The following is a 14006-nucleotide window of genomic DNA, read 5'->3' as shown; positions in this document are numbered from 1 at the left end:
AATGAGTCAAGCGGATTCTTGCGTGAGTGGCAGCCGTCTCCATGTCCCAATGGACCCGAGATGCTCGGCACATCTAGTAGCGCGAGTGATGGAGCTGGGCAACAGCTTGTTATCGCTCCACCTCCAGAACAGACCCAATTCGAGTCGTGGAAAGCTTTTGATGACTATATCAGGGTGTACCAAGCGCAATCGTTCCAGGTAACTTTGCACATTTAACAGCCATCTTCAAAGCACATAAATACTCACTATATTTTGTAGATCTTTCGGATGCGGACAAACATCAATGCGGCTGATCGAAACGCCAAAATGGACGTACAGAGATCTAAGGTACCTCGAATTCCCGTTGGGTGGGTACACTTTTGTTCTGTACTCATCATGGCAAAAAATTCTCGACAGCGACTAGCAAACGACCACGCCAAGAAACTCGAGCCAAGGCTGTAATGCACAGGTTAGACCTTGGCTTAACGCTCTAAAACACTCTCATTTTGGCTGAATCGGGCAATTTCTGTCTGAGTTGGGCAATTGTGGCTGAGTCGGGCAAGTTTCGGCTCGCTGGGAATTGGTTGGCCACGTTTGGAATCATAATCATTGCACTAATGTCTTTAACGTCCCACAGATCAATACGTGCGTCCAAGTGGTCGACAAAGTTTTGAAGAGGTTTGCTGTCAAGATAACGAAGTGTCATCAGGAGCATAACCACAGGCTATCTGAATATGCATTCCCGGGGCACTCTTCTACTCGCGTTTCCATCCCCAACAAAACCTTGCAAACCGTCGGTGAACTCCGAAAGGCGGGCGCTAAGAAGACGAGTATTTTTAAATTTATTTATTAAAAGTCGGACAGCAATCCAAGTGCTCAGGACGTCCAAAATCTAGTTCGGAAATTGAAGGATCGTGAAAACGGAAAGGGACCAGCTTCTAGCGCAAAACGGATGAAGACGTGGATGTCAGAGTTTGGTTACCGGCCCGGGAATGTCGGTCGTATATTCGTTGATGAAATGGATGGAAAGGTACTATTACATTTATAATTGGTTTTAACTATTGACAAAAAATTGTGCAATTGTCATGGTAGAAAATTGCTACGTGCATTACTCTTCAAACGAAGCACACGCGGTCTCTCTTCAAACAATTTCCAGAAGTCCTTCTGATTGACGTGACGCACGGGACAAATCGCTCGAAGTACAAGGTCTTCTCCTTCATGGCCCACGATACGTTCGGAAAAGGTCAATTTGTGCAGCACTCTCTGCTACAGAACGAGCGATGGCCGACGTTGCTAACAGCGCTGGAGGAATTTAAGGCTAACAACCCTGCAAGGACAAAGTTGCAGTGTATCCTTATTGACAAGGACTTCACCGAGATGTCAGTGTTGAAGAAGGCCTTCCCCAACGTTGCTATTTTGCTCTGCCAGCTCCACGTTCTTAAATATTTGCGAGAAGAAATCGCATCGTCCGACTACGGGTTCAGCTCTACGACCCGATGAATTCCACCTACGGGGCCAATATTCGACCACTTGCCGAGAAGTTGGTGGCGATGCTACCTGATTTCGTCCCAAGAAAATATCGAACCCGTGCCTACCTAAGTGATCTCGGAGTGCAAGTCGATAACTACAACTGTGGGATTTACATGCTAGTAGCCTTCGAGATATTTTGTGGCGCCGAATGTCTTAGTTTGCTGAGTAAAAAGGAGATTTAGTATCTGCGTGCGCTATAGATATCTGTGCATGTGCATTTAGCGATAACAAGTTAGTTCATTTTTCTAATGCGGACTAGTGCTGGATGCTCGCCACAATTTCATTTGATGGATACCTGGATGCTATGCATGCAATAGCAAAATGTCAGAATGACACACACGTGTGTTCTTCTCTCTACATGCTGCTCTGCTCTCTCAATGAGCTTCCGGCTATACGTATATTTTCGAGGACACTTCATTAGATGACCCTCCGGCTCTAGCTAAGTCGGACATACTCGGGCATGCCTGTCGGGTCAATTCTGGCACGGATGTCCTGTCACGTGTTGCCTATTCGGGCAAAATAACGAGTGCCTTATTTAATACCCCGTTGCCGTAAATCTATCGTTTTGAAAGTCCTTACACTAAACGTGTTTGCTATTCTGCTCATTTTCATGCGAGCTATCTAGCTCTGAATCGACGTAGTGTGAGTTACTTGAAGTTCGGTATTAGCGCACCCACACTACAGTACCGGTACAGTCGTGCACCTCCAATTCGGCAGGGCGGACCATATCAACAGTGCCAGGGCATAAGTGCACAACGTAAAGCAAAAAACAAACGCAAATCCAGTGCACTGATATTTGATTTGTTAATTCAGTATAAAATTTACGCCAAACTTCTGCATAATCTTGGCGTCAGACGCGCGAATCGCGGGCGCGCAACAGCGCTTCCGGTCGCGATAGGCGTCCGGCAAGGCGGCAACTACCGCGGACCGCTTAAGAATACTCTGGACGGTAGTGCGCTTTACTGCTTGGGCCCAACGAGCAAGTTCGGAGTGAGAGCATGCAGGATCTGACTTGTGCTTCTCGCACAAAGACTGCTTTTGTGGGACATGTAGGAGGAAGGGCGATATCCCATTGTCTTTGGCGGTAAAAATCAAAATGTGTGTTTGTAAGTAGACGTCCGATCCAAATTTAAAATCAGATCGATGCGGGCGTGCCTCCCCTCGCCGAGGAGGGGGAAAACTGTTGAGGTTAATTGCTGGGGTGGTGATGGGCAAAGGTAATTGCGCATCCGATTTGCGTAATCATAAATCTGGCAGGGTATCGACTGATACCGGTGCCGAATTGGAGGTGCACGACTGTAATGCCCTTGCGTAATTACACACCAAAAGTGTCATTGAACAGCGAATCTTAAATTTACTTAAAAGTACCGTATTCATTTTGTGATTGGCGACAATCATATTCTTGAGGTAAAAAAACTAGTGTGACATCACCTAAATCTCCGAGTGACAAAAATACTTATTTCAGCCAGCGTATTTATAAAAGGTATTATTTTTTTTCAAAATAAAAGCTTAAAATAATCTGCTGGCTGGCAAAGATGCGTTAAATTAAGCGGCAGGAACTTCTGTATTCTTCGATGGCAAAATATCGTCACACTCCTCCACTTTATGACCGCTTCTATTGCCCATATATACGACTTGTCTTCTGTCACGAGGGTTGTTCGCAGTGACCCAGCTATAATGATTGGCCAGAATCAAAACTGTAGCTATCCAGCGCTCCTGACGATGTACCGAGTGTGACGTATCGCAGTGGGTCTTGTCCGTAGTGATGCCAAAATGTGCTTCGTCCATGTTGAAAGTAACATTTTGTCCAATTTACCATTTTCTAACGCTCGTTTGAGCTTTCCCAGGTGTGCTGCCACACTGCGCTCTGATATGTTTCTTTCTCAGAGCTGCATTCTAGTTTGTCACTCTGACATAACATCCAGCACCTGTTTGAGTACGCAAGTCGGCGTGGTTGAAGTGCTTTAAGTTAATGTGCCTGAGCGAATCCCGTATTTATTTAGAACACATATTCCTTGTATGCGGGGTAAGACGGTAGTACTGGACGGTACATGGTGATGGGAGACACCTACACCACGGTTGTGTACCGTCACGGTACACGGTGTCTATGAAGGACACCTACGCGCCATTGGTATGACGACCAAGGCGCGAAGAGAGCGTGGCAGAAGCTCCCCCCGCAAGGATGGATCCTTGCTGAAGCCAAAGGCATGACCCGAGGTGAGCTGAGAGCTCCCTCTAGTGCTGGGGCAGGTGTTGCCCTTCTCGGTGTCGTCCCTCGCGGGAGACACCATACTCCGGACGCGTTCGCGAAAACTGTCGTGTCCTCTGGTGCGAAATGTGGGCGAATACCACACGTTCCGACGCTATTGCACCCAGTGGCAAAGCACTGTACGCGCGCTAGCGCAGGAGCTAAGGCAGCTCTGAGTGTAGGCTTTGTGGCCAACACAGTTGTGAGCATAGGGATGCAAATCCCAGTGAGCTTTGGCAGCACAAATCACTGTAGGTGTGACTGAGAGCCACGTCAGTTTCAGTGTGAGAATTCACCTTTGGGTGTTTTAATTCTCACTTCTGATTGGAGAATCCTTAGTGGGGGATGTAACGGGGTACAATTCAGTGTACCCCATGTTACATAAAGAGTAACCCGTCACTCTTGTAGACACCTGATACACGGTACCAGGTTGCAGCGGGGCTGCCGTAGCTTTAGCGTCAGAGGAAGACGTTCGACTCAAAGAGTCACTAATATAAAGTTCCTTATCCAAAGGACACTTATGTGGTGTAGGGATTCCCAGATTCGACCATACGCCAACCTACTATAGGTCAAGAATCGGCTCGGTCTGATAACCCAGAGCTTAGGAGCAAAGGATCACGGTAAGTACTCGGCGATCTGTCCGGATATGCTATCCGGATAGCCGCTGAGCTCAACGGTCGGCTGAAGGGTCGGTAGAGATCCGAAACGACTACATTTCACTAGATATTTGTATGAGAAGCATAGGATTAAATAGGGGGAGCGAAAGGGCTCCCAGAAGATAACAGAGCAGAATTTTCCTAGTCCAAGACACGTGTACACTTTTCCGGTAAGTCCCTGCATCGGGCTGGATTATGCCTGCCGTCAATACTCGAGAGGCATAGCTTGTAGGGTATTCACTGGTAGCGCCAAGAGATTAGGTCGGTCCGGGTAGGACAAAGTCTCGCTACGCGCGAAAGAAAGCCCCGCATACTCAGCGGGCCGGTACGTCGGATAGCCCGGGTGCCGTAACACTTCTAGCTGAGCAGCCTCTGCGCTCGGTGACCTGTAAAAGCGCTCGCGCGCCGTCGTCCATCCTTTGGTGGAGGGCACAGGGTTGTGAACGAGCTCAGCCGAACCAAACTCGGCGGAGACTCGCGCGAGTTAATCTGACTTTGACCACGATTCAGAACTAGTCGCGTGAGTTAATCTGAATGATCTGAGTCTGATTCGTTGCGTACGGTTGGTTCCGGGGCCACTTCCTAATTAAGGACGTGATGTCCAAGTGCAAGTGACCGAGAGAGCGGTACGGCTTTATGAGCGTTGTCTACTGCGCCATACAGTACGCCAGCTACAATTGTGACATTTTCATGCCAGTCCATTCAACGCTTAAAGTATACCGGTATGCACTCGAATTCACAGTTAAACAGGGCCTACTCGGTGGGTATCACCTGTTGCAGCGTACGCCCATTCCTGATTCTGACAGACTCTCAATAGGCGCAGACCCGATGGACCGCGTCTCCAGCATCTTCGCGCGCTTCGAGCCGACCAACTCGTCGCGCTTTCTTACTTCCAACGTGATTGGCCACGTTCAACCGCGAGCATCCGTCGGTGGAGGTGGTGTGTTCTCAGATACAGAGACTGCAAAGATCCCGCCGCTCCTAGCAGCTTTACCTTCTATCACGACAATGCAGATCGCGCTTGACGTGTCCGCATCGCCTCAACAAACTCCACTTGAGTACATCAGGGAGCCGTCATTGTCTGAAAGGAAAAACAATGTGGCTGTCTTTATGTCGAGGAGCGCAAGTCCGGTCTCGCACGAGACTCGAATGCCTGCCCGGCCAGCGCCCGCAGATGAGCCGGTGAGATCCGTTGCCTTTTCTTCGCGTCCGACACAACCACGCCCGAAGCGAGCTTCTAGAACAGTGCCCTCTGTCAAAACTATTCACATTTGCTCCGGGTATCCCGAAGCCCAAACGCAAGCGCATTCGAATCAAAACGCCGCGACGGCGAGAACAGTGTCGCACGAACTAAGCTCGCTACAGGCAGAAGCAAATACAGTACGCGAAGGATCTCGAAATCACCGCGGGGCAACTTCAGCAAGAGATTCCGATGCTGGAAATGCAGCACAGCCGGCTAAGTTCCAACGCCAAACCAAGCGCGTGGCCTGTCGTTGTTGAGTATTTTCATCTTTTTCGCCAAGGCAGTCGCTGGTACGAGAAGGTCTCCTCCGGTCCAGAGTCATGGCTACAAAAATCGGAAGCCGAGCAACAACTCGTTTTCCTGCGGTCCTCAATGGCGGAGGACATCATGCTTGGAGAACTGCGAGGTGTTGACGCGCTAGTTGAGCAGTGGAAGCGCTACACGACATACTTTGACGACCTGCAGTTCCGATTAGAGCATATGACAACAATATCCGAGGACTTCATCACTGCTTTGGCATCAGTCAATGTGACCATATCGCAATCAACTCTGCAGTACGTGTTTCCTCACTTGTTGGGGATGGGTGGAGAAGGAGCAGCTCTAAGGTCGCAGCTGCTGGGCCAGCGCTTGCTTCTTCCTTGCCGTATCTGCTTTGATTGGGACGGATCAAGCAAACGGATCGCCAGAAATTGAGAACACGGTAGACATCCTGCCGTCTCTTGTGCAGCTGCTAGGATCAATCAAGGATGCAGCTTTCGTACTGGAGCAAGCACTAATAGCGCAGGACGGCTCAATTGGCTACCTTCGTTGAGAATGTAGTGTCCTTGAGGTTTATTGTGCCAACTCCAAGGCCAAGCACTCGTCGGGGCGCAAGGTCCTGGTGAGCGTAACACCATCCGCCAACATGAATATTTCGCAACGGAGGGTATAATTCTCGACGACTTGCACATATTTGGACTATTTGTAGCTGCATTGGGAGGCCTACCGGTTTGTTTGTCGCTGGCTTGGACTAAACTGTGCAGTCGAAACATCCAAGATCACGTAGCTTTTAAGAGTACGATGTTGCGAGTGTGACAGTAACGATTTCGGCTTTTACAGTTAGTAGTGCAGTGATCGAAGAAATGCTGTACATGTACTGTATTTATGTAGGAAAAATTGATGATACATGCAATCTGTAGCCATGTTGAAACTCTGACCTTTATGGATCATTTATAGTAAGCAATTTTTTAACAAGGAACAGAATATACGGAACTCGGAATACCTCCGACGTTCCCCCGTTCTTCACGCTGCAGCCTGTGCGTGCCACACGCGAGAAGCAGCTTGTATTATGGCAGCAGCTTATCCTCGAGTACCACCGCGCGCATGAACAGCCGCTCTTCCAGCCGCTGGCCTCCTCACTGTTTGAGAACGTAAAAATCTCGAGGAACATGGCGCAGGATGGACGCATGGCTGTGGTGGAGCACCTGATCCGCTGCGGACACGGCCGATGGGAAGATGACACCAAAATGCGCTGTCGTATCATGTGGAAGAAGCCCGCCGAATGGGCTGTCGAGATCTACGACTTTGTTCGTGGAATACTGAGTGGATTGAAATGATTGGTGCAACATTGATAGTCTTGTTGCTGTGAAATGGCGTATCCAATACAGGCCAAAGAACACGGCATGGTGGGCAACGTGTTCACAGTCTATGAGCTGTACGCGGGGGAGGAAACGCTCGACACAAGTGAGTTTGCCAGATAATTAGGGAGATTGAAGGAGGGGTGCTGACCTTTGTGTGCGGGTTTGACGCAGATATCCACGGGATGGAGCCCTGGCTGCTGCGTGAGGCACTAACGGTGTTGGAAGGGGAAGGAAAGGTGCGGCTATTGTGGCTCTTTGGGATATTTCTGCTATTTAATAGATCTGATAATTGGATGCTGCTAGGCCGCGGTGATCGCTGGAGAAACATGTGAGGAGGACGGTGTCAAGTTCCTCGCTACAGATTAGGTTGCCCATAGAGAAGAAGGCTGCGACAAGTGAGAAGAGGTACGGGGAGGGTGTCGTATAATGAGAATGGGAAGCGACGAAGTTTTTTTTTTGGAGGCTGGAATAGGTAGTGCGTTGAGCTTATAACGTGGTCTAAGCAACCGTACAGGCTGAAGCGGACTGGTTGTTTTTACTAAGGAGCGCAAAAAGGGATCGACAGTTCAGCTCGACGGCATGAAATTGAATTTTGGAAAGCCGTAGCAGCTTCGGCGACGGCGATGAGTGGACTCACGGCACTCGTCTGCAATTATTTTGGAGCAGAGCTCGCCAGGAAGGGAAGCAACGGTTTGATGGTCATTCCACCAAGGTCAAGCAAGACAAGTGCCGCATCCCATACTAACGGTACGGCTGCAGCCTACGTCAACTACGGAGGTGAAAGGCTCGCCGCGTCGCACAAAAAGCATGTTGAAGCTGGAGAAGGAATCATTTCTTCGTGGTCAGTTTTGAATTTGCAGCTCATTGGTGACAAACGATGGCGCCTGGAGTTGAGAAGTTGACGTCCAAGTTGAAGTTTGGGACGAAGGAGGAGCACCCGGTTGGTGCTACTCACGATCAAGGTGGATCACACGGCCGCGAAACAGAAGACAAGACTGAAGTTACTCATCGTCCTGTGCTCATTGAGCAGCCTGGTGCCGCCCAGTCTCGCCAACTCGATGGTAGTGGGCTCAAAGTCACGATTGTCGCGAGCCGCTGGTACGAGAAGGTGATACACTCGCTGGTGGACGCATGCTCGGACGAGTTACTGGCCAAGGGAGTGGCGGAGGATGATCTCCACGTCGTGGAGGTGGCGGGTGCATTTGAGCTACCGTTTGCCGCTGCTCGGCTGGTCCACTGCAAGGATACGAGCCACCGGCCAGACGCTGTTATTTGCATCGGCTGCCTCGTGAGTGACTCCACGCACACGTGCGAGACGATGAGTCACGCCGTGGCCAACGGCATCATGAAGCTGAACGTGACGTTCGATACGCCTGTCATTTACGGAGTGCTGTGCTGCGATAACGAGTCGCAAGCTCACTCGTGTGCGGAGAAGCGTTCGTGCGGTTCCGGTGAGGACGAGAAGTGCAACCACGGTGTGGCTTGGGCGCAATCGGCTCTGGAGATGGCGCATCTGAAACGCTGCATGGCGGCGAAGAAGTTGGAACACTTCTTGGGTCGTGGCGGTGGTAAGCACAAGTGCGAGAAGACGGCGAAAAAAGAGTATAGCAAGCACGATGTGTGTCTGACTTGTGGCTCTACAGCGAGAGAGTGCACGTGCAAGGATTGCAAGTGTCGACTGTGCTGCAATCATCGTGGTGATTGTACGAGTTGCAAGTCGTCGGCGGAAAATTGTTCGTGTGAGGATTGTAAGTGCCGTTCGTGCTGCTCCAAGCGTGAGACCTGTCGAGGCTGTGGCTGTCCGCCGGACAAGTGTTCATGCCAAGGCTGCAATTGTGCCGTGTGCGCTAGTAAGGAGACGACTGGCAAAAAGATGTCGAGCGAACATGCGAAGTCAGAGACGGCTGGGGAGAAGATGGCAGATGAACACTCGACGAGACAGCAGACGAGCTCGTCCAGCGAGCATCCGAGCAGGCATGATTCCAGCAGCCCCGGCAGCGGCGGTGTGCAGCACACCAAGTGCGCTAGCTGTGGCAGCCCCGGTGGCCAGTGCAAGTGCGGCTTACTGCACTAAGTGACGACAGCAGTGGCTGTGGCTGAAGAGTGCGGAGTGTGACGGTGGAATGATAGGTGGTGAGACGCAGAGGAGAATAAAATCATCGTGATCCATCTACGAAAGCATGCGTTCAAGAAGAACTGGGATACACCGAAGCAATAGGAGCTGACAAACATTGGAAAGAAGCGGCGAAGACAGTAGCAAAATCGCAGAGAAGCACGTCGCCGACCAGTTTTTTATATTATATATGTAGGAGCTGCAGTTTGTTCAACTGCAAACAAATGAAAAGAATTCTGCAACGAGTCTCACGGTTGGAGTGGCACGCTCCAACTTACTGTTGTAAGCCAGCTTTTGACGACCATGACGACTGAGCTAGCCACCGTCGCATATGGGAGCGACGTCTGCGAAGGACGAAGAAGAATGGAAACATCACCCACGGCGACGTCTACGACCATAATGCGACGGCCTAATGAGCTCACTTTTCAAAAAGATGGCGATCGGAACAATGACCAATGTCAAGCACAATCTGAAGGAAGATCCGCCTGGGTTGGGTGCTCCAGTGCGTGACACGCACCTCCAGTCTCCAGACCACGAAGGACAAGACAAGACTGGGGGCCCTTCCAGCAGCGACAGCTCGCATTCGAACGAGCTCGGTGAGAGTATGAAAGACAAACTGGGAAAGCACCAGAGCCATGGATGTTGCAAGAGTTGCGGGTCGGTGGCGAACAAATGCTCGTGCAAGGACTGTCAATGTCAAGTTTGCGCTAGCAAGGCTGGAGCCGCGAACGAGATCGAGCCTCCAATCAAGTCCGCCACGTCGGCGATAGTTGTGTGTGGTGGTGGGTGTATTGCTGCTGCCCAACGTGCTGCGACTGGAGGGTGCTTGGGATGTGAGTGTCCCGCTGGTAAGTGCCAGTGCACTAAGTGTGGTGGCAAAGCTGATAAAAACGCAGTTGGAGGAGGAACCTGTCCTTCGTGTGACTGTCCGTTGAGAGGCAATTGCCCTTGCACGAACTGCAAGTGCCCGACTTGCAAGTCTAAGTAAGCTACCAGGTAGTATCCGTGGAGAGCCCGACCTTTTGAAGAAGATGAAGAGGTCGTGCTTGTTGAGACGTGGATAGCATACTATAATAACGAGCGTGTCAATCATTCATTTAAAGGATATCCTCGTTCAGCCTACATGGTTCTTCGTTACATCTTGAAGTGTAAAGCACTACCTTGTCACTTAGGTGCTGGCCATGAACACGCACCCAAATACGCCCGTTTCGATAATCATACACTCGGAGTCTTGCACTAGTCCGTCCTGAATCTTGGGGCAATTGCCGAAGATAGTACCAGAGCAAATCGGCGACGAAGCGCAGAAGTCTTGGTTGGCACTCACGATACTCACAGGCGTGTCTCCTGCAGGGTTGTTGGAGCAATCCAAAGGAGCCTCATACGTCGCGGTAGTCGGCACGTTGTCCGCTGTATACGGCGTCGAGCCATAGACACCCGTCGGGAGCAGGTCGCAAAAGGAGCCGAACAGCAGTCTGTCCTGAGGAGCGGGGCAGTTACCCGTGGAAACCTGCTTCACGCAGATCGGCTCGTTGACGCAGAAGGCGCCTTCCAGACCCTGTACGCTTGCTTCAGTGCTCTCCAGCGTGCAGTTACTGTACGGGGCGATTGGAACGGGAGCAGTTTTCATTGGCTCTGTTGTGGGTGCCTCAGTTTCGGGCTCCGTCGTTGGAGCTTCGGTAGTGACCTCGGGTGTGGGGATATCCGTCGCGGCGCTGGTGTAGGTCTTGCAGCCGTAGACGCCGGACGCGACGACGCCGCAGTAGGATCCAAAGGGTAGACCCTCTTGGGATGGAGGACAAGCGCCAATGCTGAAGGTGGCGAGGCAAGGGTCTCCAGCCACGCAGAAAATACCTTCAACGCCCTCCACACTCATCTGATTATCGCCATCCGCGCAGGTGACGGCACTTGTTGACGTGGTGGCAGCTGCCGTCATGATGATCGCGAGCAGAGACGACTTGAGCATCTTGAGTGAATTGGGGGCCGTAGTAGTCGGGCTTGAGCCGAGCTTGGTGTGTTCAGGAATGGAGACGTCGAGAACGGCGGAAACTCTGCGTGAGTTTCAAACGACTTTTTCGATGAGGGTGGGACGTTGGCAACGTGCGATAGTTACGCTGCTGCCCAAGCAGTGTTGCCGAACGATCACAGGTTTGTGGCTTGACGCAAAGGCATGAGATCGTGCCACTTGTAATTCCGATGTATTTTTGCTGACCAACTCGAATTAGCGAGTGCGTTTCACCCCCGAGCTCTCGATCACACACCGCATCTACCGGTCGTGCTCTAGCTGAAATGTCAATTTGTATTGTGGTCTCCTGGTCAGCTTGGACATGAGACGAGGCTAAAACAACGGGTCATGTAGCCATTTGTCGACCACCGAATCTGATCCCAATATCCGTGACAGCATCGACGCACCCTTTCACCTCGGCGCACCCTAAGAGACGCACACCGAGCTCGTCCATTGTCTGGCAATTTGTCGTGCATTCCTGTTCTCAAAGCCCAAAGTGTTCGCGTCTTCATCGTGTCTCTCCGTCGTGTCCCGGACGCAGCAACCGAGACTTACAGACGAGGAAAGCGTTCGACTAAGCTCCATCATGATGACGCTGCCGACCGACGAGGTGCCGCCGCCTCCGTCGTCCCGTGGCGGTTCCACGGCACTGGTTGTGATGGCCGACGCGCCAGAAGACTCGATGGTGGCCAACTCCAGCCAGTCGGACTTGGAGCTGCATCTGCTGAAGACCTTTGCGGCCTACACTGGCCAACAGCTCGTGCAGTCGTATCTGAGCGTCAAGCATGCGTCGAGAGTAACGCGCTACCTGGCAGATATGACGGAGAGCTTGGCTTCTCGCTCAGGACTCGTCGCGTTGGTGCGCATCCTGTTCAACCAGTACATGAGACTCGGTCATCCGTTTGTGCAGCAGGTGGATAACGCCATGGGCAAGCGCGTCATTGACGCTGTGGTCAGTGTCTTGATGCTGGCGGAGCAGCAGCCTGCAGCACACGACAAGCAGCCTGGAATCCTGGCTCTGGAAGACGAGAGTAACGACAAGAGTGTAGCAGTCAGTGATGATATATCAGCGACGACCAAGCTGTCTTACGCTGAGCGATTCCAGGCGCTACTGCTGGGCGAAGTACCGAGGATGGAGCAAGTGCTGATCGATGCGCGTCGTCAAGCTGAAGAGGAAGCGCGAGCCAAAGCGGAGGAGGAGGCGAGACAAGCCCTGCCGCCGGTTGTGATGGACCTCAAGGACTTTGTGCCTTTGGACGAAGTGGCTCGACTCACGGACGAGAGCAAGGAGCAGCTACTGGAGGCCTCAATGAAGACAGACCGCCTGCGCGCGCAAATGAAGGAGCTGACACGCGAGAAGCAGCGACTGGAGCAGCGTCTGACGGACGTACACAATTACCAGGAGACTGAACGTGGTCAGCGCTTCAAGGATATGGAGGAGGAGCTGGCACGCACCAAGCTGGAAGCCAACCAGAAGGCACATGACTTGCGTAAACTGGAGCTCGTGGTGGAGGCGCTACAGCGCAAGAAGAAGAAGAGCAAGAGCCGCAAGGGCGACAACCAATCCAACGCGTCCGATGGCGCGCCGCCGTCTCCCGTCCCCGAGAAGACGTCCAAGAAGGTCTACGAGAGGAAGCGCAGCAGCATTACAGCTTGAGTTCTGTGGGTTTGAGCTCTAGCAGCGCTTGTGTAGACAGTCAGTAGCGTACGAACAAGGTAGCAAGCACTAGACTCGAACTAAACCAAGGTGAGAAGAAACAAAGACAATAGCTTCTGCATTCACCCTACAGCAAACACGTCGCCCAGAGGCGAAAAAATTGCCTGCATTCCGCCGTGTTACCTATTTTATAACCTCAACACGTCGGTACAGCATCAGCCAGCCCTGTTTTATTCTGGCTGCAACCGTCTAGCTGGAGATGCCCACGACGCCATAAGCCTTGATTGCGCCAGCGTTGCCGTTCTGCAGCGAAAGTTCGTGGCCACCCTTTCCTAGGTCGTCTTCACCGTCGTGCACCACAATACTGCGGCCGATGATCGAGTGGGGGCCGATAAGCTTCACCAATTTGTCCTCCACATGAACCTTGACGTTGCCATCCTCGCCCACTTCCACGTTGCCCAGCGAGCCAGCGCAGCGCTCAGCGTCCTCAGGGGCGCCGTGGTTCTTGCCGAAGGGGTTGAACACGCCGCCCAGCGCAGCGCCCGACGACTGCGACACGTCACCGAAAGCGTTCACGTGCAGCGCGTGCTTGCCGGGCGAGAGACCCTTGAGTTCGCCCGTGACGACGGTCTTGGCGTCCTCGTGCGCCTGAGTGATCACAAGCGAGCCGTACACGGTCGCGTCGTCGCCGTAGAGAGTGCACACCGCCTTGGCCATAGTCTCCTGCTCGCAGATCTTGGTACTGAAGTGAGAGCCAAGCGCTGCGGGCCAGTAGAATGCGAGCAGGCTTAGAGTCTTAGCCCACCCACGACCAAAAAGAGACAGTGTCTGCGGGTTTTATTAAATCTCAGCATTTTTGTAAGAACAACCCATTATCGCCAGGATGGCTCGGTAGACGATTATAACCATGGACATCTATTATATGTTTCAAGACGTCTGTCTTTATTGATATGCGGCTG

The 14006-nt window shown here is 51.9% G+C and overlaps 5 protein-coding genes across 5 annotated transcripts; 3 read left to right on the top strand and 2 right to left on the bottom strand.

The window, feature by feature from the left end:
- Positions 1-7083: 7083 nt before the first annotated feature.
- Positions 7084-7641, top strand: PITG_15630 (uncharacterized protein; the record flags this gene model as incomplete). Its single annotated transcript, XM_002897719.1, has 4 exons — positions 7084-7221; positions 7303-7378; positions 7447-7511; positions 7579-7641. The coding sequence occupies 4 exons, from the start codon at positions 7084-7086 to the stop codon at positions 7639-7641; spliced, it is 342 nt and encodes a 113-aa protein (XP_002897765.1).
- A 511-nt stretch (positions 7642-8152) lies between these two features.
- Positions 8153-9349, top strand: PITG_15629 (uncharacterized protein; the record flags this gene model as incomplete). Its single annotated transcript, XM_002897718.1, has 4 exons — positions 8153-8164; positions 8303-8814; positions 8923-9087; positions 9304-9349. 4 exons carry the CDS (start codon positions 8153-8155, stop codon positions 9347-9349), a joined length of 735 nt encoding a protein of 244 aa, XP_002897764.1.
- Positions 9350-10084: 735 nt separating this feature from the next.
- PITG_15628 (uncharacterized protein) lies at positions 10085-11400 on the bottom strand (the record flags this gene model as incomplete). The annotated part of the gene is made up of 3 exons (XM_002897717.1): positions 10085-10345; positions 10408-10456; positions 10582-11400. 3 exons carry the CDS (start codon positions 11349-11351, stop codon positions 10085-10087), a joined length of 1080 nt encoding a protein of 359 aa, XP_002897763.1.
- A 494-nt stretch (positions 11401-11894) lies between these two features.
- On the top strand, positions 11895-13047 carry PITG_15627 (uncharacterized protein; the record flags this gene model as incomplete). The annotated part of the gene is made up of 1 exon (XM_002897716.1): positions 11895-13047. The coding sequence occupies one exon, from the start codon at positions 11977-11979 to the stop codon at positions 13045-13047; it is 1071 nt and encodes a 356-aa protein (XP_002897762.1).
- Positions 13048-13182: 135 nt separating this feature from the next.
- On the bottom strand, positions 13183-13819 carry PITG_15626 (superoxide dismutase 2; the record flags this gene model as incomplete). The annotated part of the gene is made up of 1 exon (XM_002897715.1): positions 13183-13819. One exon carries the CDS (start codon positions 13762-13764, stop codon positions 13297-13299), a length of 468 nt encoding a protein of 155 aa, XP_002897761.1.
- Between the last annotated feature and the right edge of the window lie 187 nt (positions 13820-14006).

The sequence above is a fragment of the Phytophthora infestans genome, genomic scaffold, assembly GCF_000142945.1.
Source record: "Phytophthora infestans T30-4 supercont1.42 genomic scaffold, whole genome shotgun sequence".
Classification (NCBI taxonomy): Eukaryota; Oomycota; class Peronosporomycetes; order Peronosporales; family Peronosporaceae; genus Phytophthora; species Phytophthora infestans.
Note: the sequence above shows the minus strand (reverse complement) of the source record. Positions and strands in the feature narration are given on the sequence as shown.